Below are 26,849 nucleotides of genomic sequence, written 5' to 3'. Positions count from 1 at the left end.
TTTGAGTGTGTGTCTGTATTTGAGTGGGTGTTTGTAGTGGTTACCACTATTCACATGTGTGTGAAAAGCCAACCTCTTAGCCAAGAGGAAAAAAACAACAAAATTTATTGCCAGCATTCCAAAAAAGATTTTCACTTGCATTTTAGCATTCGGCATTGAAGGCCAAACTTTTTCGGTAGAGCTTCGAACCAATTATCCAGGGACATCGAAGGACAAACTAGAGCAGTAGCAGCAGCAACAGCAGCAGAAGGATATGTGGGGGGGATGGGGGTCTGGAGAATCCACAGTAGCCAGGACCCTCAATTATCGGCTTAGTTTGGGTACCGAGACTGCAGCTGTTCGAATGCATTTTGTCCAGAAACACGGAACACGGAAACAGACACTCAAATTCTGAGGCAAAAACACATTCGAACAGGAGCCAAAAGGATAGCCAGGATATGCCAGGATACGCCATGACTTGGCTTGCATTCAATTAGGCATCCTGCGGGGCAATATATACAGATATACAAATTTACGGACTGATGTACAGATTTATAGGCAGTCTGTTGTCAATGCTTTAATTATCACGGCCGCTGGACTCCAAGGACCCTAGTCTTGAAGGGTATTAAAAGGATTTTTTTAAATAAGAAGCCATTTTTGTGGAGGCTATTATATAAATAGATATTTAAGGTATGGTTTTTATTAAGATTTTACTAACTATTTTGCTTTCGAACTATTTTTGAGATATGATTTGTAAATTAATCGATAAATATCGATATCTACGATACAATTATGATCGAAAGTAATCGATAAATATTATTATTTTCCCAAGATATTATTTAATCCACCTAATTCTTACTTAAACTTTTACTTTAAAATAAGATACTTTTTATAAATTCGAAAAATAAATGTATTACCTTTGATATTAAAACATATTCCTTAAACAATTCTACCTATTCCACCTATATTTTATTAAAATTTCATACAAATTTAGGCAGAAACTGCTGCCTAATTTCTTTATTTTTTTTTTACAAAAAAGCCATTTTACCATTTAGCTCCTTTGAACGTAAATTTATTCATTTTCTCTGGTGACTTGTGTCCCTTTTGTCCTTTTTCTGTTGTGCTGAGCCCGTTGTGTGTGAGGAAAAGTCTCGCAGGACCTTACTCTGACATTGCCACCGATACACTATTTATACCTACTCCGAGGGGGGAGAGGTATAATACAACAGCAACAACAACAATAAGGAAATTAATACGACTTGGTGGGTTATTCATACGCCCCGTGGGACGGGGCGGGCAAGTAAAACACAATGGAGGTCTCTTATTTGTATGTGTATTGTGTATTGTGTATTTGATTTGATGCGTTTAGTACTTAGGACAACAATTACGTTTAGGTTAACTAGCATAAATCTATAATCATCACATTATGGCACAATGTAGGTTATGTAGTATATATACTCGTACATATGTATATAAATATATATTATAGAGATATCAATTAACATTAAATCGATGCAGCTAAGAATACAACAATTGCAGGCACAGATCCTGCCATTTCGATTAATCGTTAACCGTTAATCGATAATAGAACAATATTAATTACTATCGGAAATAATCGAGAGTAATCGTTAAAACATTTCCATGACTTTTCATGCCTCTCTGGATTTTCACAAATGGACTATATTTTCTCAAAAATACAAATATATGTATAATAATATTTAAAAAAAAACTTTCAAGTTTCACGCTATCAGGCGACCCATGGCAGCCGATTTATTTTGACTTCTTCGATTACCAGCACCACCGTAATAGGACCCTCCACCACCACGATCGCCATTTATGTGGGTCAATGTGGTGGTGGTGTGCGGTACATAGAGACTCGTATTATTACGCATATGCCGGCGTCGATAACGATAACCGGTTATCAGCTCACGCACTGTTTTTCGATACTTATCGGATAGCACACAGTATAAGAAAAAATTTGATGCCGCATTAAAGGCAGCCAGCAAATTGCAAATATTCCCAGCCACCACCTGAGTACTCCCATGGATCTCCATATACTGTTCCAATATGAGATATATGGCCCAGGGTAACTGGCAAACGATGAATAGTAGGACCACAGCTATCAAAGTTATCGTAACTCGATTCTCTTGCGAGACTGTACCAGTTATTCCAGTATTTGATTTTCGCTAAAATGTTAAATGTTAAAATTTCAAATAATTAAATTTAATTTTTATTTTTAAAACTTACTTTTGTCCGTCTTATACTATTGGCATTTGTTAAATCACCTCGTAGATTTTTCGAACGGTGTACCAATAATATCAAAAAGGAGTTGAAAGTGGCCAGCAAAAGTAGAGGTGACAGGACGAAAACCAAAAGTGTAAACATATTCCAAACACTGGCATACAGATAGTTCATTCCAAGTTCGGAAGATGCATGAAAAAAATAAGTCACCTGTGGAAATTATAAAAAATTATTTCAAATATTTTCATAACTTTAAAAATATTTTTTTAATATTTTTTTCACTCACATTCTGACAGTATTCTGTTACATTAAATGCAAAGGCCTCGGTTGTATTCACATCCGAAGTACTTCTCAAGCGACGGGAGTGAAATTGTAGACTTTCAGTGACCACATCTGGACTTTGATCCTGATCCTGATCTATATCCTGTTCTTGAATAACTTTACTCATAGATGGCGTTGTTCTAAAACCAGACGAAGGCAAATGCCAGCGCTTCTCTAAAAAGATATAAATGTTATAAAGTTTTTTGGATTATATTTAAATAAATTAATTTTATTATTAAGTGTTTTTTTAAGTGTACCTGGTACACCTCCATCCCCGCTACCGCCACCGCTGAACACGTCAGCAGCCAAAAATAATCCTCCGAGCGGCTTCTCCGTGCTCCTGCCAGCCAGGTCCTGTGAATCCCGCGAGTCCTGCCAGTGCGGAGTGACCGGTGTGGGCAGCATGACGGTGGGCAGGGGCGTGGTAGAGGCCGAGGGACTGGGAGCCTGCATGTGGAGAGACGGGATGAGGGGCTGGGGCTGCGGGGAAACATTGGCGAGGGTTTGGTTGCAAGGACGATAGGCATCGTCGATCAGTCGGTATCCCCGGGCGTACGAGTGTTCAAATGCCGTTGAAAGTGTCGACAGGAGGCAGAAAAGTGCCACAGCTACAAAAACAAGGAGAAAAATAATATGGATAAGGAAAAGGATGCTTTGAAGGATATTCTTTACTCACCGGCAATCACCTTCTTGGCCAAGGACTCTGTGCAGAATGTTTGTCTTTTGAGCGGATAACGAATCGCAATGAATCGCTCAATTGTGAAGCACACGGCGATGTAAATCGATATGTAGGCTATTGGGATAGAAAAAAGGATACCAATGCATTCACAATCAGTCATACACTTGAAAAAAATATATATATTAAATACTATTTTTTGAGAAAGTTAAAAAAGAAACAAAAATACATCCCAAATAAAAATACATGTAAGTTCTATAACTATAAAGGCCAATGCCATGACTTTCTTCTGTTTCTGTTAATTTCTTTTTATTATTTATTTATTATTCATAAAATAAATAGTTCATATATTCAATTTATATTTTTTTTATTTTTATGATTAGTTCACACTTTTATTTAAATTATTAGCCAATTTTTACAATTATTTTCTATTCATTTATTTCAAATGAATGATCCTTAAGAACCAAACAACTCTTTTTCACCTCAAAAATAGCTTTAAAAAATGTCAAAAAATTATATTATTTTCCTTAATCTCTAGACTAAAAAAACTCTTATCAAACTGAACTTTTTTCAGTGTATTTTGGGCTTAATTCCCTGCGCTTTGTTCCTTATTCCATGCCTGTCAATTTATTCAAAACGCGCGGCACTCTAAACGATTGATGTTCGTGATGAGGGGCGGCGGAAAAATGGGTGAAAAACTGGGGGAAAAGCGGAAAATGAAGCGGGAGGAGAAGGGTAGGGAGGGGTAAGGTGAAAAAGCGGTCAGCTGACCGCTGGAATTTCGCAGAAAGCGCTGCTAACTATTGCTCGTAAATTGGCGGAGCAGCTCAATGAAATTGATGCAACAACACCGGCAGTTGCAGTTGCACGAAAAACAGAAGCACCACTTTTGCCACTCGCCGCAGGTGCAATTCCAATTGATGTGCCCAAAAAAAAGGGGGAGAGGGGGTGCTGGGGTGGTTACCATAGAGCAGAGTACCCTCGCCGACATACCCCCCACATAGATCTGGGGAATTTATGGAATCCCCATCATTCCGCACCAGAAACGCTTTTCCGACAACACACTTTCCACATCCCAGCAGCACAACAAAGTTGTTTAAGCTTCTACCCCGGACTAGTGAGTGTGTTTATTTTCTAACAATTTGTGGATATTGTTTGGCCAGAAGTGGAGAAGGTTATTATGGTCCAGGTAACTATATTTCATAATAAGAAACTTTAACAAAATAGTGAGAAGTGAAATAAATTCTAAGCTTTGTTATTTAATAATACAAATTATTAGAATTATTAAACTTAAATTTAAGCACTCACCACTTGAATCACATAGCCATACAACATATCCATACAATTGCCAATATATTTCGCTGTGATACTTGAAATAATCGTAGTGCTGGAGACTGAGAATTAGCTGGAAAGTCAGGTAAGCGATGTCCGTGATGGCCAGGGCGGATAAATAAATATTCGTAGTGCAACGCATACGTTTTCTAAAACACACAATAAATATATATTAAAATTAAAATATAGGCTAATAAATAAAAGAATGAATGTTATCAAAAATCAGACCGAAAGCTTTGGAAAAAAATTCAGAAAATTGCCAACGTCCATTGAAATAGCAAATTGCCCGAAAGCTATGGAGGACTAGGGAGACTACGAATTCAAAATGCAAGGGGGGATGTGAAAAAATAGGCGGGGGGGGGTAGGATCATTTCCCCGAGGGTCATGGGTCGCCCAAAATGTCGGCACAGTCATAAAGCCAAAAGATGAACAATAAAAACTAACTGTCGGCATTTTGTTTCCTCTCTGGCATTGCCCGCAGCGCAGTTCAGATAGTTAAATTTCAATGTATTCTAAAAACAACAAGCTACAAAAATAGAAACTAGAAATGAAACTAACAGAAAATAAGATAAAAATTGCATATGAAACTTGAATTAAAAAGCCATCAGCCAGGTGCTGGCAATAAACTTGATAGAATTGTTTTCTAAAACGTTTATTGAGAGTCCTGTGGAAAGTTTTGTTTATCAGACTAAAGTCTAAAATATATATATTATGGAGGAAAATAAAATATATTGAATAAAGATTTTTGAAAAAATGCTATACAAAATTTTTAAATGTATAATTAACTAAAAAGTTTTTTTTAGTTTTTTTAAGTATTTTTATTTTCGTTTTTATTTAAGGAATTTTAGTTAAAACATTATTGATTAAAGAACGAAGTTTAATAGCATCCATTGTCCTTTTTATGAAAATTATTTATTAAAATAATAAAATCATTTGAAAAATGTATAAATATTTTCACTTATTTACCTTACTAATTACAATACATTTTTTACCAAATCTTTTAAAATATTATTTTAATTCTCAGACAAAAAATTATAAATTTAATTATTTATTCAAATTACCCATGAAACAAACAAAATATTTAATCTATTTCCTTTTAGATAAATAAACCCTTTTAGATAAATAAACCTTTTAGATAATAAATATTAAATAATATTTTAATTTTATTTTTGGACTTTGCCATTCTTGGCCAAGAATTAAAAGTTAAAATGGCATGTGACAGGCATTCTTTAAAATTAAATTTATCGGGATTTGGAGTGGAAAAGTGAATATTTTTTGCCCGACATGCCCATGCCCATATGGTGTGTTGTAGCAGTCAGCTTGCCGAGCAGAGAACTTGCAACTGTCGCATATTTTCCGGTGAAAAAAAATCCCACAAACTCATACGCATTTATATATATTATAAATATATATATATATATATATATATATACTATATATATTTGTGGCACAGTTCCTTATCTGTAGAACACAAAACAACAAAAAAAATGCAACATTTTTGCATTTGGCACATAAAATGGTTCTTATTGTTTCAGTTATTGTTTTTCTTGTTGTTGTTGTTATTGTTATTGTTGTCGTCCTTTTTGGGATGTCCTTGTTGCTATTGTTGTTGGCGGTGTGGAAATGATTTTAAAGTGCAACGCTGGCTACAATTAAATGCCGTGTTTAATGCGCTGCGTACCTGCTCACAGCTTCATTCATGTTCCGCTTGTCCGCAGCAGACACTTGCACTGAGAGCAATATTTATAAAGGGTTTTATTTTGGGATATTCAAAATTTAAAAAAATTATTCAAAAAATGAAATATTTCTCACATTTTAAAATAATTTTTGTTTATTATTTTGAGCTCTGAATATTTTTTTAAACTTTAATATTCAAGAAATTTTTATTGTTCTTCCCAAAACATATAGATTTCCAAGTTAAAAAATGTATTTCATATATAATATTACCAAATATTTAATGTCTGATCAAATTTTATTTGTTATTTGTTAATTTTATTCAAAAAAAAACATTTTTGAAAGTTTATTTAAGCTTTTATGTAAAATATTTAGTATAATTTTTCGTTGCTATTTTTTTATATAATGAAAAATAATATTTTTAAAATATTTGGTAAGAATTTGACTAAAAAATCGAATTGGTATTTTAAATTCAGATTTTTTTTAGATAAAATTCAAAATTTGATTTTTCTTTTTTTCATATATGTATGTATTTAATAATTTATTTAATTCCTTAATGAAAATTATTATTTATATTAGAATTTTTCACTTAATTTGTTTATTTATAATTATCTATCTTAACCCTTTCTGGCTTTCGAATATTATTTTTCAAACTGCTACAAAAATGCATAAAACAAGACTAGTGCCCAAAGGCCACGCCCACTCCATTGCTGCATCGTTTTGGGCCATAATCCAGCAACAACAATAACACGAAAATGCGAGGGGCGTCCCGCCAGAAGGGGTATTGAGCAGAAGAAAGGGTAGGGGTAGAGAGTATACAAGTGCACTTACCGCGTCAAAACATAAATGCTCACTGAATTTCCCAATAGGCCAATAACAAAAACGCACGGCACCAAAATGCGTTGAACAACACGCCGCACTTCCGCCACATCCGCATCCGAAAACATTTCGGATCCAGCCGCCTCTGCCTCTGTCTCTGCCTCGGCTGGCGTCACAGTTGCAGTTGCAGTCGCGGTTGCCGTCGCCGTCGCAGTCAGCGTAGCTGTCAGCAAGGAGAACATTGTCATTGTTTTTGGTTTTTATCCGTTTTTGGCCTATTTTGATCCTTATCGTCCTTGTGGTCGGTTCTCCTTTCAGTTCTTGGGCCTGCGGGCGAATCTGGTAACCGATAACGATAACCGATAACTAGTACGATTTCGATAACGATTATAAATCCGATGACGATTCCACTTTTTAAGCAAGCTTGTAACTGGAAAGGATCATATACAAAATTATGTTTTAAAAGAATTCTTGCTTTTCAAAGGATATATTTTTCTAAAATTTTCCACTAAAAATATATATTTTTATGGGGAAATTTTATTTTTACTAATTAAAAATATATAATAAACTACTTGTTGAATACAAATTCCATAAAAAAAAGCCAATTAAAAGTCTTAATAAAGAACCATAATTGTTTTCGTTTGAAAAAGTCATCAATGACCAACATAAACAAAAATATGGCTTTATTCTTAGAACAATTATTACCAAAAATTGGGAAAAATATTCCTTTAATGCAAAATAAATTTTTGCAAGTCTTTTTGAATTATAAAAACACATTTTTTATGGCTTTCTTATGATGAATTTTCTTTGAAGATGAAATTCTTTTTTTGCGAATTCTCAGAATATGTTGTTTATGTTGATGACAATAAAGAAAAATGAAACAATTAAAAAGACCATAAAACTAGATTCTAATAAAAGGTTTAAAAAATATATTTTCTTAAATATTAAATACAAAGTTCTATATCCTTTTATTTTTATCTAAATCAATGTTCTTTCTTTAATAAAATATCAAAGAAAATACCCTTTTGCTAATCATTCCATGTCTTTTATATTATTTTTCTGTTCCGTCTACCGAATGATTTATGGCTAACTGGGATTGGCATTGATATTGGCCAGCAATTTGGACAGATACAGATAGAAGTGGTAAGAGAAAAGTGCCACAAAAAGGACTTTGGAAAAGAAATAAATAAGGAGGAGGCGTCCAGTTGCCTTGTCTTTCAACTGTTTTGTTGCAGATACTTTTTCTTGAAATGCATTTCGATAAGAAAAACATAAAAATAAAACAAAGAATAAATAAAATTATTTATAGAATAAGAAAAAAATTAAATAAAGAAGAAGTTTGTAAAATAATAAGTTTTTAACATATTTTAATATAAAAAATAATAAACATTGTTAACTGAAGTAGAAGCTACAATTAAATCTTCTTTTCTTTTTTAAGATAATAATAAAAAAATATAGTCTCTTTTAAATAAAAAAATTATTTATTCTTAAAAAACTAAAAAATATTTCTCTTTTAAAAAGCAAAACCACGCCAGAAAGTTCATTTATTTATTTGGTTTTCAATTTCCGAGCTTTTTTCGATTCTTTTTTCTGCACTCTGCCAGTGTATGTGTGTGTGTAAAAGGGGGGTTTCCATATTATTGGACCACTATTAATGCCCCTCCCCCATTCCCTTCTGTATATATTTTTTTTTTTGATTTTTTTTCACCCACACACTGGGCAGACAAATTGCGCGTAAAATAAAACTGAAATTGCAATTGCATCGAAAGCAACAAAATAGACAAAAGAAGCAGAAAAAAAAAGAAAGCCAAGGAATTGAAAAGCGTTTTAAAAACAATAAAAGTGGCAAATTCACAGTCAAGTCCTCCATCCTCTCTAAATTCGCAAATACTGCACGTACCGGGGATGGTGGCGGGTCGGCAATTTGGGGGCAGAGTGGGTGGTGGGTGGTGGGTGGCCTTTGGGCGGCAGATGTAAGTGCAACACAGTACGTGGTGAAAACAAAAACCCGAAACTGAAACCCCAAAAAAATGAATAAAAGAAAATATACGTTGCATTAGGCGAAAACTAGAAAATCTAAACAAAAGTGTGGAAAATACACAAAAATCTTTTTATTTTCCACCATCCACCCACCCATCTACAAGGCTGATGACATTTTGGGTAAAAGGGGGCTGGAGAAGGAGGATCAATGGAAGAAAATTGGGAAAATCCCAAAGAAAACTGTTCATTGTGCATTAGCAGATAATAAATGCTTCATGATCCTAATTAAATTCCAACCATTTGCAAATTCAAAAACCAAAAGCCAAACAATCTGAAAGCTTATTTTGCATTTTTGCAAAATGTAAATATTAGTTTGTTAAATGTTTAAAAATTAAAGATTACACTAGCTTCTAATTCCAACAAACGGATAAAAGTTTACATTATTAAAAGAAATTAAAAAACCTCAAAAGAAACAGTAAACACATTAAAAGACTTGGAAATAAATAAATAAATAAAATAAATGAATTACTGAATGAATACCAAAATGAACACCCAAATGAATGGGCGAGTGAATGCTTAAATGAATGGAATGAATAGCTGACTGGCAGACTAACTAACCGAATGAGTAAGTGACTAAATGAATAAATTTCTGAATGAATGAGATTCTAAATGAATGACTAACTGAATGAATGAAGAAAGCGTCTGGAAGTGCCTTAAAGGCAAATCGCGGAATAAAATAAAATGCCATGGAACGGAATAAAAAGGACTCATTGCATCCTCCGTATTTTTTTTTTCTTTAAAAAAACCTTAATATTTTCTTCATCCTCAGGCTTTACTTAGTTTTTTTTTGTTATTTATTTTTTTGTTGTTATGGCAGCCACAAGCTGACAAAATTCTTTTGTTGTGGGTTTCATTGTTGTAGTTTTTGTTGTTGGCGGTGGATTTATTTTTTTTTTAGTACACATTTCTTTTATAAGCAATAGAATTATATTTTTTTAAGGGTGCCGAGGAATTTAAGAGGTATCTGAAGAGTAAAATGAGTTCTTAGGTCAACACAGCGTATACGTAATTTTCTTCAACATATAATATAAAGTTTCTTTTTTAAGTTTTTAAAATATATTACAAAATATATATTAGAAGAGGGAATTTATAATTATTTCATAATTCCCTAGAATTAAATGAATAAATTGTGGCTAACATTGCGTATACTTAATATAACAACACATAATAGCAAGTATACGTATTTATTTCAGTTTAAATTGATAAAAATTATTTAAATTAAACCTACTTTAAAATTTATAAGTAAGAATATATTTATTTTTAAAAGAAAATTCTCAAAAAGAAAAGCAATTAGTTGTAAACAGTGCGTATACTTAATGTGTCCCAAACCAATATTACGTATACGCCCAATAGAACATATTTGTTTTGAAATCTTTACATTTTTCCATAAAATTTTTATTTTTTAGTTGGAAAATGCATTTTTTAAGGGGTATCCTTAGAGCCTTTAAGGAATTTGATGGGCTAACCATGGCAGTCTCATTTCTTCCCCGTCACCCTGTATGTGTGTCATTCTAACAGACACAACAAAAGATTTCAAAATTAGCACACCTATACACTGGCACACACACACACTGTCACACCTATACACTAACACACATGAATGTGTCTAACAGTTACGTGCGAAAAAAATCATAGAAGAATTCTTGGCTTTCCCAGGCTCTCTTTTTCATTTTCTTTTCTTCTTTTTTTTTTGTACCGCCAGACCGCGTTCCAGTTTTTTTGCCCAAATGCAACAGAAATTCTTATTTTCAACATCCTAGCTAGCCACTCCCCTACGCCTACCATGCCACACTGCCCCTGCCTCTGGCACTCCCACCCCCTTCTACTCCCTTTGCATAATTAGCGAGTGGCTCAGTGGCTACAACAACAACAACAACAACTTGGCCAAGTCAAGTGGCTGTGTGCCATTTTCTCAAGCCAAAACCAAAAACAACAACAACAACACGACCACTGCCACATACAACAACAACAACAAAAAAAGTATGCCTTGCTCCTAATTGGCAACCAAGAAAAGCAGAAAAAAAATTAAAAAAAAATAAAAAAGAAAAAAATTAAAATAAATAAATGTGGCAAGAAGTTTAAAGCCAGAAAGGAAAAAGAAGGCCGAAATGTTTGACAGGCCCGCGGCCATGTTTTTGCCTTGATTAGGATAAGTTGCATTTAAGCAGCAGTTAAAATGAACTTTAAATTGAAAAGCCAGCTTCAAATGGACCAACTTTAGCACAGCCAGGCACTGACAAAAAAACAGAGTGCATAGTTATAAAAAATAATTTGTAATAGTTTTTAACAATTTAATAATTTAAGTCACTGGGCCAATTTTGAGTAGCTTCTTACGCCTAATTATTTCATTTATACTAAATCATTTTTAGAATATTTTTAAGATTTTAACTATATATTTTATAAACTTTATTTTAATTTATAAATTTTAAAACCCTAATTTAAGGCTTATTTATTTAAATTTGTAATAAAAAGTATTTTTTTTCAAATTTTAGTTCAATTTCAAGAAACAATTATGAGGCAAGTATACTTGAGTATTTTTGCCTACAATTAAAAAAAAAAATGAATAAAAACGCAAACACTTAAAATTTTATAAAAATTATATTAAAATTAAGTCAAAAAACTATTTTTTTTTAATTTATAAGCTTATAAGATTTATAAATACATACTTATACTTATATATTATTTGTTTCCATAATCCTTATTAGAGAACACTTATTCTTGTTTAGTTTTCTTCATGTTTTGATTTAAATTCATTTAAGCCTTTTAATTGAAACCTTTTGAAAACAAAATTAATATTTAAAAAATTGTAGAAAACTAGTAAATTTATGCGTTAAAATTTTTTTAAAAGTATTTAGGTATTTTTTTTCTGAGTAGAGATACTTCTTGCCAAACAGCCAGCAACATAAATCCACAAGAGCCAAGTCAACGCTTTTTGGGTTTTGTTTATCGTCCTTGCTCCTGTCCTGCCCCCTTGCTGCCCGACCCCCTGATCCTTCGATTTCCCCTTTCATCCCAAGCCCTCCCCTGACTCCAGTTTGTTTACCCTGAACCAGCAGCGGCAACAAGATAAAGTCAAATAGTTACAACAGCATCATGACAGGGGCTGCCTCAGTCATTCAGCTTGCAGCTCGGAGTTGCAACTTCCCTGGAAAGAGATGGGTTGCAGTGACCGGATGTGAGAGAGTGAGAGAGAGACAGTCTGCGACGGAGACGGACACAGTCCGACACTCAGTCAGTGAGTCAGTCAGTCATTCATTCAGTCAGTCCATCAGGTTACCCAGAGTCCGAGTTTCCATTGCACTCCCGGCACTCTTTGAGGAAAAACAAACGAACAGGGGCGTGGGCCGAAAGGGGGATGGGATAAAGTCGAGCTGAGAGTTCCGTCAGATTCTACTTTTACTTGAGAAACTCCAACAACAACGAGAACAACAAGGACAAGTCCCCTAAACAGCACTACACTCCGACTTTGTGGCATTAAGAAGGTAGCAATGGCCAAAAAAATAAAACACATCTGATATTAAAGCTTAAAAAATGTGATTAGAAAAAGGGATATCCTAGAGAATATTTAAAATTTTATAAAAAAGATAAAGTTAAATTTTGTATAGATTTAAAAAATATAATTCTAAGCCCAGAAGTTATTAAATATAAAAGATATACGATATATGCTTTCAAAAAGTGTTCCTACCACTGAAAAGCATTTTTTGAATACTATTTTAGATTCAAAATATTAAAAAAAAATACTTTAATCCATGAAATAAACTATTATGATTTTTATAAACTAATTTAAAGGTTTATACAATTTATTATCAAATTTTAAAAGCTTAAATATTTATTATAAATAATAATTTTCTTTCAATAACTTTGCATCAAAAAATGACAAAAATCTACTCTTTTTCAAACAAAAATTCTTTATTATTTTAATCAAAAGTTAATCACTTTCGCGATTTATCCTGATACCCTGTAACTGGCATTGCGGAAAAGGAGAAAACAGGACGAGTACAGTTACCCGGAGGTATTTTTGCATTTGATTTTGAAGTTGTGTCTCGTTTCTCGTGTCTCGCTAGCCGGACGTTTGTGGTGAGTGTGGTGTGTCCAAAAAAAAAAACAGGAAAAAAAAATTGAGAGTCACAGGAAGTTGCAGACAAAAATAAGAGATGAAGAGCCAAAGGAAGGAAGGAAGAAAACATCCTGCAAAAAGGATGGCAGTCGGAAAGTAGGGATACGGTTTCCAGGTTTTCCGGACTGAGGTGCAGTATTGCCGTGACAGGCCATCAACTTGAATTTCGTCTCTCTCTCACTCTCGTCCTGTCTCTCTCTGTCCTCAATCTGGACAAACCCCATATCCTTCAAGCAGGCTCTCCATTCCCACTCCTCCCACTGGGTCTTCTCGTGTTTTTGATGATACCTTGGCTTGGCAGACAAAATTGCATTTCGCTCAAGGTGTGACCAGGTCCGAATGGCAAGTCCCCTGCCAAGCATTTATAAATCGTGTGACAAGCACAAATGCACATAGAGAAATCGGGGGGGAAATCAGGAATTAAATAGATAAAGTATAGGTTTAATAAAAAAAATTATAAATACATTTTTGTAAAGAATGAATTTGGGGTCTTAAGCGCATGACTAGTTAATAAAATGTTTTTCTTTTCAGTCTAAATAAAAGTTTTAGAACAAATATAAATATTTTATATATTTTTGTATCAATAACAAGGCAAACTTAAAAAAAAACAAGGAAAAATCTTAAAATATAATTTTCAAAGCATAAATTGGAGTATAGGATGAAATATTTCTTGTAAAAAATATTTAAGTAAAAAAAGCTGAAATAAAATAAAGAATTAAGAATACAAAATATTTATAATAACATATAATAAAGAAGAGTATTACATTCAAAAATATAATATTATTTCTTATGTTTTATGTTTTAGAAAAATATAGGAAAATATGATGAATAAAATACAAAAATGTCCAAAACACACGGCCCGCACATATTAAAAATCATACATTTTGTTCTCTGCAGAGAGGGGTGTCCCTGCCGGAGATAGAGGAGCGAGCAGAGGAGCTAGACGGCAGGATTGGATAAGGTATGAGGTAGAGGCAAAGGATCCAGCAGGACTCTGCGGAGAGGACCAGCGTCCATTGCCATAAAACTTAAACAAGTTATTTATGCACACGCGTTGCGTGCTTGAAGCTCGTTTTCAATTGCAGCTGGCAATTTTCAAGAGGGATGCGATAAAGGCGGCAGGATGGGAGGAGAGTGCCAAAAAATGGGCGTGGAAAGGGGAGTGGGGCTATGTGGCAAAGGTGAAAAAAAAAAAAATGAGAAGGAGGAGGGGCAGAGAGGGGCATGGGTAACATGATGCAAGGGGCCTTAAGTTATCAACATGGAATGCAATTTTCCAAACTGTCTATTTTCTATGCAAATTCGCTTGCATTTCACAACGCGCTGCGCTTTGCGCTTTTGCTCTCTATCTTCCCACCGAACCCTCCCCTTACCCTGCCACGCCCCCCTTGGGAAGACAGTGGGAGGCGGGGGAGTGTAGACAGGCCATATCAGCAAAGCTGAGTGCAAAGAAGAAAAGCGGGCAGACAAAATGAAAAAGGAAAAAAAAGAAAACCTGAAAATCGTCGCAAAACATGCAAATGAAATGTGTTGCATACTTTAGGGCGCTCTCGCTATCATGTACGTGTGTGCGTTTCTCTAGGTGTGTGTGTGTGTGCCATATTAACTTGATATATATTTTACTAGCAAATATAATGCTTACGACAAACTTTTCTTTATTGCTCAACCAAAAAAAAACGAAGGCTTAGAAATTTGGAAATATTTATTCAAAATTTAACTCATTTTATTTTGCTTTATGTACTATTCTTTTAAATATTTTTATTAAATATCCTTATAATTTAAAAGAAAACATTAGCAGGTTTTTAATGAAAACTATGACTAATGATTTTACAAAATTTTACAAAAATATTCTATCATTTTTAAAAACCACTTTTTTTTAAACCAAAAACGTACTTGTTTATAAAATATAAAAAATAACTGCTATAGTATTTATAGTTTCCAATGACTTGCCTTTGGAAAATACTTTTAAGAAACTTTAAAAAAAGGTTTTCGATTTCATTTTTGGAAAACCTTTCAACCCAGGTTTTAATTCTTAGACAACAATTTTTTAGATTAAATTAAGCTTAATTTTCTAAGAATTTTGGGCAAATATGGAAGACTTCAAAAAATTAGAAAAAAAAACTTCCCTAATTTAAATATAAACCAACCCTTCTATAAAAAAACCTTCTTCTATACTCTTCCTCACTTTCCTGATCATTTTCCAGATTTTTATTTTTTGGAAAAAACAACTTCCGCTCAATTTGGATGATTGGAATAAAAAACGAATGGAGCGAATAGAGAGAATATAGGTTTTCGTGACAAGAGCAAAGTCAGTGCTCAATTATACGCATAGATAAGCGTTGGAAAGTGTTGGGATGCCAACACTTTGGCCGGGAAATTTAGGGTTAGTGGATGGGAAGACTCTGGGGGCTTTACGGGGCGGGATCTGGAGCAGAAAGTAGCTGGGAATCCCTTCTGACATTGACAAATAGTGTGCGAAGTACAATGCAGGCACACACAAACACTAGTGCACCATCACACATATGCATAAACACACACATGCGCACGCACTGGCTCACACGCATGCCGTGGCAAAATGTGTTGCATACTTGCGGGCGCAAATTATTGCCACCAGGCAGCTACAGCTGCGACTTGAACCGTTCACCGTTCACTATTCACCGTTATACGTGCACCGTTCTACGTACTAGGCTCTGCGGGAGGGGGTGAGGTATGTGAGGAGCACACGGGACTCTAGGAATCCTTCTGGCGCGCCTCCTTCTCCGCGCCAGTTTGCTAATTAACAAAGCACTTTACAGCTGTCCGTAGCTTTAGTCCATGGGTGCCTGGTGGCTGGAGAGGGGGCGGTGTGGAGGGAAGGATCTTCATAAGGAATATGCACAGAACAAAATTATAGCTTAAGAAAAAAAAGTGGCTTTTTGGAAGACATTCTAGGACTTCAAAGGATTCTTTTAAAAAAACTGATTTTAAATCAAATACTTTTATTAAATATATAAAATATTTAGTTTTTAATATAAAAAACAAAACAAATAAATATTTAAAACAAAAAAATATTATTAAGAGCCTTTAAAAATAATAATATTTTTTTATTAACATTTATAAATATTTTTTTAAATGGTTTTAAGAAACAAAAATTGACAGAAAATATTGAGAAAATAGTCTTTAAATATTTCTTTAAATTCAAATCTGTAATATATTAAAATATCTATAATATTATTATTATATCTAAATTAATTCATTTTTTTTTTAATTTTTATTTTTTAGTAATCCCTGTGTAGGGACACCTTGCATCTTCCACCTGCCCCCAAAAACAACAGAGCCAGACAAAGCCTTTTGGAGCTTCATCTCTGGAAGGGCTTAGCGCGTTTCTTAGCACCCTTTGCCGGGCCCTTGTGACTCCGCCCCTGGCTAACCCCTTGCCCCCTTGGGTGCATTAATTAAATTTTATAACTCCGCCACTGCAGCTGGTTATATTCTACACACAAATATGTATATTAAAATATATCCAGCCAAGACTTTAAAGATCTTCAAAAAAAAAACTGAAATAAATATTAATGATGCCAACAAAATACTAATTACTGTTTAAGCAAATTATATTTTTTATGGCCAGCTATAAATTTTTTTGCAAAAATCGTTAAAACAAACAAATTATATTTTTATACTTTTTAAAAGGTAAACAAAAATATAAACAAGTTAAGTTTTATTGAAAACATGTGTTTTTGAAATTATAAAGTTAGAATGTCCCCACAAGGGATTCCCTAATTATTCAAATTATAAGAATTATTTTGCGGCATCCTCTTCACAATTATTTCGCAATTTATTTTTAATTTAAGAATTGGCAGTTGACTTAATTCAATTAGTCTCTTTTCATTCACAATTATTTCTGTGGCTAACCAGGCGTTTATTTATTCACCATTATCCTGATTACTTTTGTCTCCTTCCTTCCTGTCAATTAATTGGCCTAAAGGACTTAAGGATTTTCATGTTCCTTTTATTTTTATTTTTGTTGTTTTTTTCGTTCGTGGTGCCACAAAAAGTTTTCGTTAAAAAATAAAATTAAAACGAAAGAAGCAGATGCAAAGCAATTGGAACGAAAATTTAACAATTTTGCAACTCTAATCTGCGCGGCAATAAAATGAAAACGCTGCAAGGAGGAAACTTCGCCACGCGACGAAAACAAAAAAAACGAAACAAGTTGGGATATTGGAGGTTCGGCACTAGTCGAAAATTGTACACCCTTTACAGGGGTATTTATTATAATTATAATGTTTTAAAATTCAGCCACCTAACTAGATCCTAAACTATTGCTTAATACAAGTGTATTTTATTTATTTTTTTATAGAAACTAGAGATTGTTAACAACTAATTCTATTATTTTTTTATTTATATATTTTTTTCCTAATATAATAAAGTTATATACCAACTTTCTATAGTTCTTAAACAGATGGAGTTATAAGCGGACAAAGGATCCATAAAACCTGTTACAAAATATACCAAAAAAACCCAAAACTCACCTCGAGAAGGGTATTCAAAAAATACAACAAGAAAATACTAAAAATGAAAATAAAAGAAGCCAAAAAAAACATGGAAAATGGACAGGGAAAAGCGTCACGAAAATGCGCAGACAGCAAAAGCGGAAAGTGTTTATATATATGAGTGTTAGTGTGTTTGTATGTGTGTGTGTGAGTGCGCTTGTAAGTGCACGTTAGTTTTAGTGCGTGTGTGTGTGTGTGTTAGCCTCCATTGTTGCTAACTGCGCTGCGTTTATTTAGAAAGTTATTTCTCTCGCTCAGCGAAGGCAACAAAAAGTAACTAAAAATAAGCTCAGCCAAAATAAAAACATTGTTGCACATGCTCCATACTTTTTTCCAAAAAAAAAAAATGGAAAAAAATTACAAAAAATAAAAATATAAAAACTAAAAACAAGCTGGCAACAATGTTGTCTGTTATTCCAGCTGAGAAAAGTGGAATAGTGGGCAAAAAAAAGGAGGCGTGCCCGTTAAAGGGAATTCCCCAGAAGCAACCCCAGAAATAAAATAAAAAAAAATGAAACCTGGTATCCTCTCGCCTCATTAGCTCGAGGGATTGCCGTGGATATGCTAAAAGGTTTTTATTATTATTTTATTTACTTTTTCGGCTGCCCTTGTTTTCCCAGCTTCTTCTGCCAGATGATTATTAATGGATTTTTTTATATACACTCTTTTTCTTTTTGGGCGATTTTTGAGTTTAAATCACTTTAACGACTTAATAATAAATCAAATTTATTTTTCATTTTTTATTTAATGAAATTGAAATATTAAAAGTTTAAAAACTAATCAGGGAAAGTAAATACATAAAAATAATTATTTATTTTATGGTTTAAGAAATTTTATTTTAAGCATGAAAACAAATTAAATTCATAAACGGACTCAGATCTATTCCCGGCCGTACAATATGCGGCAGCGCTCCTTGGTCAGTTCATTGGTTTTTAGTTAAAGATTTTTAAAAACAAGAGAACTAGATCTATCATCTTTATATTTCCTTTTCAAAAATTCATGATTTCTCAAAATTTCCATGTATTTCTTGTTATTTTCAGTAATACCTTTGTTAAAATTATTTGTAAATATTTATTGTTCAATTCGTTTGAATCCCAGTGTCACCTCACCTTCTGTTCTCCACTCGCTCATTGTTTGTTTTCCCATTACTCGGACTGGTAGTTTATTTTCTAGGTTTTTCGGCATTTGGTGGGAGAAAAATATACACGAACTGAAATTGTGCTTTCTTTCGTTTTCAGTTCGTTTCCATGGCTATCGGGACTACCTTCTTATTATGTATTATTATTATTATTATTGTTTAGCCATCATTTGGCTGGCAGTCAATTGGGCATTTTTGTTTATAAACAATACAAGCCAGGGCTCATAAAAATGGCCGAAATACAGGAGAACCGAGAAAAAAAATCAAGAAAATAAATAATAAACACGAACTGCAAATATTTGTAAGCTTTCATTGAAGGTGTTGATGGAAGCAAACAGAATTAAAAATTGTTTTTTTTCCTTTTCTCTATTTTTAGCGTAATTTAAACATTGCGAAAAATTTTTAACACGAAATTTAACCATTTGTTGCGACATATTACGTATACGCCGCATGTGTTGGCTTCGCATTTGAAAATTGCAAAAAAAGATCTCCACAAACATTTTGTTTGTTTTTTTATGAATAAGAGATTATAACGGAATTAATTACGTATACGCACAGGTGGACACGATAATATATAGAAGACTGTCTGTTCAATTAATTGCTGCTCCAGTCTGTGTGTTTATGTTTGTTTTTTGTTTATTTTTAAATATCTGACGACTTTGCCAAACATTTTTTTACTTTTGTTTTTATTGGGTTACTTTTTTTATTGAGGTTTTAATTTGGATTTTTTTGGGGTAAAATTTTACGATAAGGAATAGGAATTTTAAATGCTCTTTTAGTTTAAAAGAGTTTATATTTTTTGGATAATAGATAAAAAGAAAATAATAATTAATTTTAAAAAATCAATAAGATCTAATTTACAACAACTGGACATTTAACTATTAAAGACAATTACATAAAGTTAAATATTCATGCAACTTGGTCAAAAAATATTCTTTTCTTACTATTATAAATATCTATTATATTTAAAATTTTTCTTACAATATATAAAAAAAATATATATTTCATTATCACATTATATTATTATTTAAGAAATAAGAGTATATGTATATTTATATTCTTTATTTTCTTTTAATTTAAATTTCCTTTTTAAAGAAAGGAAATTTTTCTTGGAAAATTCTGTAAAAATTATAAAAAAAAGAAAATATACTTATTGTTAAAAAATTCTATTTTTTGTAGTATTTGTTTTAACAAAAAAGAGCATTTATTGTATAAGTATCCTCCGCGAAATGTCGAAATGTAACCCTTAGCACGTTTCGTAATTTCAGTTGTAGACTTAGCGGTTGGAAAAGTAAACAAATTTTTGATATTTTTGTCAGCCTGGTGTTTAAATTTGCATAATTAATCAATTAATGCAGCCTTTTTTGAGAGGGCGAAGAGATGAGGGGAATGTTATGGGTTATTTTAGAGAGCTTTTATCATAAACTGAACGTCACGTGCTCATGTGATTCCTCATTTGTGATTTCAAATTCAAATTCAAATTTTTGAAGCCGAGCACGTGCTGTGACATGGCTATTGCACGATATCCGATATGCATGAGATATATAGGGTACAGAGTATATAGACTATATAGTAGATGCTGGAATTATTTGCTTTGCTGGGTACACAAAACCCAAAACATTTAATTTGATATTCGGTTTTGTTTGGGCAGCCACATGGACATGTCAATTATTTAATGTTTAACGTTTAGTGCCTTATTGCATTTCAATTGACCATTTTGTTGGCCACTGCCTGTTGGCTGATGGCTGATGGCTGTTGGCTGATTTGGCGTTTTTATGGCCAAATCCCATTCGATATTCACGCATTATACGTGACGAGAATTGGCAATCAAAAAACTCATTTCGATTCACATTAAATTGGGTCTAAAAACTGACTGCAACTGCAAAATTTATAGAGCCTATCTACTTGATTTGATTGTAAAAACAGTTGACTAGTAACTGAGGATACAAAATTTATTCAAATTTTAATAAAAAAAAAAAAATAATATATGTATATTTTTTTTATAAATTTTTTTGATAAAAACCTATTTTAATATTTTAAGAAGATTTAACATAGGAACTATATTTATTTTATTATTAAAAGGTTCAAATGCATGCACTATTTGATTTACTTTTTTTACAACTTTAACCTTTAGTTTTGTTTCTATTTATTTTTTAAATATTTTGTTATGGCTATAAGACTACAAATTTTTTTTTTTATTTTATCTCTTACTTTGTTATGCTATTTCTATTTAAGCTGCTTAATATTCAAGCCTTGTCAATAATTATTCATTAAACAATTTTAGGAATACTTTTTATTAAAGCTAGATAATTTTGACTTTAGTTTATGGCTTTAATGAGGGCTATCAAATTTTTGAAGATGAATAAAAGAAAACCTAATATATTCTTAATAATATAATTTTTTTATATTAATTTAATGGCTAACATATTAATAAAACAAAGAAACCTTTCTTGAAGCTTTCATATCCATTTTAAAAAATATTTAAAATAAATATTTATTATTCTTTATATTTATATATATTATATTATTTATATTTTAAATTTAAAAACTATTTCTTAACAATTTTTTTAAGGTATATACCTATATATTGTTTTTAAAATAAACTCATCTGTCAAACACTTTTTCTGTTTGTTTTTTTTCTGGTATCACCTGAGGAAATTTGGCGGAAAACTCATGTTCTGGTTTTGGGTTGAGTCATTTTCCGGCTGATGACTGGGGGATAGTCTCCCCCAAAAGTGTTCGCCCTAGTGCCTAATGCCCCTTGCTTTCTGGGTCTAAAGAGATATAGTCACACGACATTGAGCTGTCAAGAGATATGGCACTTCCTTTCGCTGCGGATTGTTTATTTTGGTTAAGGGGGTTCGTCATTAGAGGACTGCTGGCTGATTCAGTGTCTAATGGATATGCCCCCTTAGCCCCCCTTTGATTTTCCGAGAGGTTTTTCTTTAAGATTTCCCCCACCTGACAAATGCATTATTTTTCTTAAATTTTGTTCACTTTTTTATGTTTTCTTTGGAATCATTAGTTTTTATTTGGCTTTGTATTTATTTTTTCATATATATCTGTCTGTCACGTTCTTCTCTTGATTTCCATTTCTTAGGCATTTGCAGTTTTCCTCAAAATCTCCACCATTGTTGTTTTTGGCATCTATTTTTGAACCGAAAACACAACATATTAAATAAATAATATTGTCATGCTCTCGATTGCAATTTCTGTCTATCTGTGTGTGTGTTTTTCCACATTTTCCTCTTTTCTCTAAAAAAAAATATGAATAAAATAATAGAAAAAAGTGTAATCCGCTTTTTATGCCCGAGGCCCAAAATGTTTTTCCTACTTCATGCGGTTGACTAATTGTCAGGAACTTGTCGTCGTTTTCATAAAATAATCTACCAAAAAAACCAAAAAACAAAAAATGCGAATTTATTTTGTAGCTGATGTCAGATTTTGAGGTAAAGGTTTTCTCTTAAATAAAATACATTGAAAGCGGACTTGCTATTTCTCGGCATTTTAATTTGTGAATTTTGAGCAATAATATTTACTTTTTGAATGATTTTTTGAGAAAATAAAATGCAAGCCATTGTGAGGCAATAAAGATTTAATAAAGGGATTTGAGGAATTACTTTGAAAAAAAGTTTGTGTCTTTTAAAAATTATTTATTACTCAAAGAATTTTATGTAAGAAATAAATTTTAAATTGGTTGGTCTTCTTATGGATTATGGAGCTTTTTAAAATTAGTCCTTTGCAGCATTTTACTTTTCAATTACTATTGTGTTTTCCGTTTCCGGGAGAAGTTTTGATTTATTAAATATATATCTTAAAATTATGTATTTCTTTGAAAAAAAAATATTAAAATTGAGGCTAATGTTGAAGTTTTTACATATACTTATATTTTTTATTTAACACCTATTTATAAACTAAATAAATTAATCAAAAATGCACCTAAAACAAACTTTTCATGAGTGTTATTATAATTTTAACATGTTAACTTTTAAAGTTTCAAAACTATTTTAAAAATGTTGTCCAAAAAAACTAAAATTATATTAAAGTATGTAGAATATTTTCATGTAATAAAATTTTTTAATTAAATTTAAGTAAATTAAATTTAAGAAATATTGGTATTAAATCGTTGTTTTCTCTGTAACCAAATATCCCCATTTTCAAATCTCAATTAAAAACTGTTCATTTTCTGGTTGAATATTCTATTTAAAAGTTTCAATTAAAAAGCCATATAAAGCGTACAGCTGGCGTTATTTTTTGATATTTACATAGGGGCAGATTGGAGAGGATGGGGGCCTTCAACAAAAGCAGGCATAAAAATTTGATTCGCTGTTGAAAAATTGTTTTCAGCATTCATCCAGCCATGCGTTGAGTACTTTTATTTTTATGACTATATCAGCCCTCCCCTGCCGCACCTCTATAAACCAGGCCAAAATGCAATTCAATTTCAATTTGCTTCTTGGCTCATTCAAATTAAATATTCGGCTGCACTTTGCCGAAGGAATGCAAATGCGAATGCAATTGCTAAGATATCCACTTGACTTCTAAGATCTTATCTTTCCATGCCAGACATCTCCTAGTTGCATCTCTTGTGGCCAAATATTTTTGGTCAGAACGGCTCGAAAAAGGGGCCAAAATTCTAAAAGACAATTTCGAAAAATGATGCTCGGAAATTCAGAGGAAAAATATTCAAATTGCTGTGTGGCATTTGGTGACGTGCGGCGATCGTCTTCGTACAAAAATAAAAACACAAAACCAGCGAACAAAAAAAAAATAAATAAATATATAATTTGCGCATAAAAATCTATTTTGATCCAAGGTCGCGTCATCAGTTTCTCTTTGTCGTTTTACAAAAAAAAAATAAATAAAATAATAAAGAAATAAAAGAAAAACAAGGGAAAATAGTGCCGATAAGAAAAGAGGGAAATGAAAATTGCCAAGATCTCTCTATAAATGCCATTATCTATATAGGCACACTTGAAAAGATCTACTTTTGAAAAAGTTACACTAACAAAAATATTTTAATTTAAATAGTTTATTTTAAAATTTATTTTACCTAATAAATTTTATCAAACTGCTACAAATAAAAGTTTGTTTCATATTTCTTTAAAAAATTTATTTTGATGAGTTTTCATTTAAAAAAAATATTTCAGAAAAAATAATTGCCTTAAATTACACTCGTAAAAAATTTAAAAAAAATTTATAGACTTTGATTTTATGTATATATGATTTTATACAATTTGTTTTTTTTTCAAAAAGAAAAATTCTTAACTATTTTAAAGACAAATTCAAACTTAAATTAAATCAAAATTTTTCATTTTTATGGTTTACCGGGTAAAAAACACAATAGAAATTTAGAGAATAATATTATTGAACTTATTGTAAAACTTTTTTTAAATCCTAAAACAGCTGTATATTTTTGGTGTAAGTTTCCATTTTTCAGTTAGGAACTTCTATTAACAAAAAAAATATAAAGTATGTATAATTTCATAATAATTAGAACCTAATGTCTTAAATCCTTAATAAGTAACTAATTGAAAATACGAATGCTTTTATTTAGCCGCCCAAGTCCTTCAATTTAATGATTTTTTTTATCTTTCATGGCAATCATCACCACAATGAATAGATCTTCTTTAAGAGAATTTTTAAAATTAAAAAAAAAGGTAATAATAAAAATAAAAATAAAAATAAAAATAAGAAGACGACCCCGAGAAGCGTTAGATTGTTCAATTATTCAATTGGGAATTTGAAGAGGGACTGGGCAGAAATGATGATTATATTTATTAGATGCGGGATTAGCTCGCCTTGGGCGAGCTCGCCTCAATTTAGTTGAGTATACGCCGTGTTGGTGGCATTTTCGTTTTCATTTCCAGATCATGATCTTCCATCACATGTGCTTCGCATTACAGTCAGCATTTGCTTTTTAGCTGCTTTTTTAGCTGAATTTTAATCGAAGAAGATTCTTGATGATTCTCAGTGATTCTCAGTGATTCTTCGTTCACCTTACACTCCACAGAGCCCCCCATTGTAGCCCCCACATGCCGCCGTCTATGCAAATGTAGCGGAAATACTGAAAAAATGCCACTCGACTTCTTGGCCCTGGATCATATATACCTGTATAATGAATATATAAGAAGACAGTTGTCTTCTTTTTTTTCTCTCTGTGTTCCTGAATGATCTCTTCATCAAAAAAATACAAAAAAAATTCTGCTCATTCTGCTCAAGTGTATCACTTGAAGTCGAGCGTAAAAAAATGGGTATTTGAGTTTATTTGATCAGCTCTTGGTTGGAATTCAAATGATGAAACAAATCATTTAAAATTTAAATTAAAATAAAATATAATAAAAATAAATTAGAATCTAATCATTACAAAAATAAATCATTTATTTTATTGCTTACCTGCTTGTTATGTTTTTATTTTATTTTCTCGTTTTATTTTTTAATTGCTAATTATATTTATTTTTTTTGGCCAGAATATCCATCAATTATAGTTGTTTTTTTTAATGATTGTTGTTGTAGCTCCTCCTTGCTTGTTTCTTGTTGTTGTTTTTTGGTCATTGAGTATTAATTAGTGCATTTCAAACAATTCATTTATTTTTATGAGTTTTCATTTTAAAATTTTCCATATTTGCTTGTTTTTATTATTGCTATTATGATTGTTCGGTAATTTCTGTCACAGGGTAAAAAAAAAATACACATAAATATTTCCACTAAAAAAAAACAGAAACATAAAGTGCAAATTTAAAATAATAAGTATTTCACAGCAGGAAGCTAAAAGCAAAAAAAGAAATATATTTAAAAAAGCAAGGAAATGTGGAAATTTGTTTTCAATGTTTTAACAAAAAAAAAGTCAAGAAATCCTGAAACAATATAATCACTAATTCTGTATTTATATTTTATACGATTTTATTTCATATTCATATTTATAAAGTATTTTATTATATATTATATATTTAGAATAGATTAGAATTTATTGAAAAAGTAGAAAAAATAACAAATTGTTGGATATTTTTTATAAAATTTACGTGACGTTAAAATTCTTTCGAAAACTTGCTTTAATATTTTTAGAATTAATTATGTTATTTTCTTGTAATTTTTTTTTTTCTAATTAGTTTTAATAAATTTTTAGAAAGAGAAAATGTTACAAATAAAAACTTGTTATTGTTTATTTTTTACGAAATTTATAAAATTATTATTTTAAGTATAAGTTTTAAACATAATTCAACACGCACTTTTAAAAACAACACGCACATTATATTTAATATTTTATTTTTTCAATGAAATCTTAAAATTTATTTTTAATTTATCCAAGAAACTATTTTTCTTATTTATTTTGAATTTGATAACACAATTTGATAAACTTTTCGAGTAACCCGCAATTATTATTTTATTCCTCCTTTAAAATTGTAATCACATAAATCACATAAAATAAAAATAAAAAATAAATAAAAAACAGATATATTTTAATTGCACCCACAAGATGTGAAAAAGAGACAGATAGAATGCCGGAAAATCAAAAGAAAAAAAAGAATAGAACGCACGTGAAGATCGGCGGAGAGAAGATCAGTGCCAGAGCATCGCGAGGAGACTGAATTCCCGTTTCTTCGGATTCTTCGCAGCGGATTCTTCTTCCCAGCGACACCGACGACACGGGCAGGTGTCCCCTGTGTGTGCGAGCAAGACGCCAGACTGTGTGCAAGCGAGACGGGGCGTAGACAGCGCGTGGACTTGTCCGCCATTTAAACGGATGATAAATGGACGAACTACCCTGATTACCAGACTATGGCTATATGGGTTCTTCTACAAAGAATATGGAATACGGAATGTGCTGTACGAGACGAAGAAAAAAAATAAAAATCTTTCGATCTCTTACAGGTGTCTGTTTGGGGAGCTTTTCTTTTTGGGGTTGTGGGGGTGGCGTTGGGGCTAAAAGCTTTTACAGTTTTTACTGGATAAAGTGGACACAGGTTCTTATTTGATGTA

General features: G+C 31.9%; 1 protein-coding gene across 2 annotated transcripts; it reads right to left on the bottom strand.

Moving 5' to 3' along the window:
* Positions 1 to 1,298: 1,298 nt before the first annotated feature.
* On the bottom strand, positions 1,299 to 26,683 carry LOC6504941. 2 transcript variants are annotated; one of them, XM_044717128.1, is made up of 9 exons: positions 26,344 to 26,683; positions 25,266 to 25,536; positions 7,055 to 7,472; positions 4,526 to 4,698; positions 3,218 to 3,334; positions 2,799 to 3,149; positions 2,507 to 2,715; positions 2,227 to 2,430; positions 1,299 to 2,165 (listed from the first exon to the last, which is right to left on the bottom strand). In XM_044717128.1, the coding sequence occupies exons 3-9, from the start codon at positions 7,288 to 7,290 to the stop codon at positions 1,719 to 1,721; spliced, it is 1,737 nt and encodes a 578-aa protein (XP_044573063.1). In that variant the 5' UTR covers positions 7,291 to 7,472; positions 25,266 to 25,536; positions 26,344 to 26,683; the 3' UTR covers positions 1,299 to 1,718. The 2 variants fall into 2 exon arrangements, with proteins under 2 accessions (XP_044573063.1, XP_032309300.1); XM_032453409.2 differs by having other exon boundaries at positions 26,408 to 26,683.
* Between the last annotated feature and the right edge of the window lie 166 nt (positions 26,684 to 26,849).

The sequence above is a fragment of the Drosophila ananassae genome, chromosome XL (genome assembly GCF_017639315.1).
Source record: "Drosophila ananassae strain 14024-0371.13 chromosome XL, ASM1763931v2, whole genome shotgun sequence".
Lineage (NCBI taxonomy): Eukaryota > Metazoa > Arthropoda > Insecta > Diptera > Drosophilidae > Drosophila > Drosophila ananassae.
Note: the sequence above shows the minus strand (reverse complement) of the source record. Positions and strands in the feature narration are given on the sequence as shown.

What these genes read in the sequence shown, in the direction of transcription:
- LOC6504941 (XM_044717128.1), bottom strand. Translation starts at nt 7,290, where the DNA reads ATGACAATGTTCTCCTTGCTGACAGCTACGCTGACTGCGACGGCGACG. An exon ending in AGCATTTATGTTTTGACGCG is followed by an intron (nt 4,699 to 7,054) that starts GTAAGTGCACTT and finishes TGTGTGTTTTAG; the next exon opens with AAAACGTATGCGTTGCACTA. An exon ending in ATGGCTATGTGATTCAAGTG is followed by an intron (nt 3,335 to 4,525) that starts GTGAGTGCTTAA and finishes CTATCCCAATAG; the next exon opens with CCTACATATCGATTTACATC.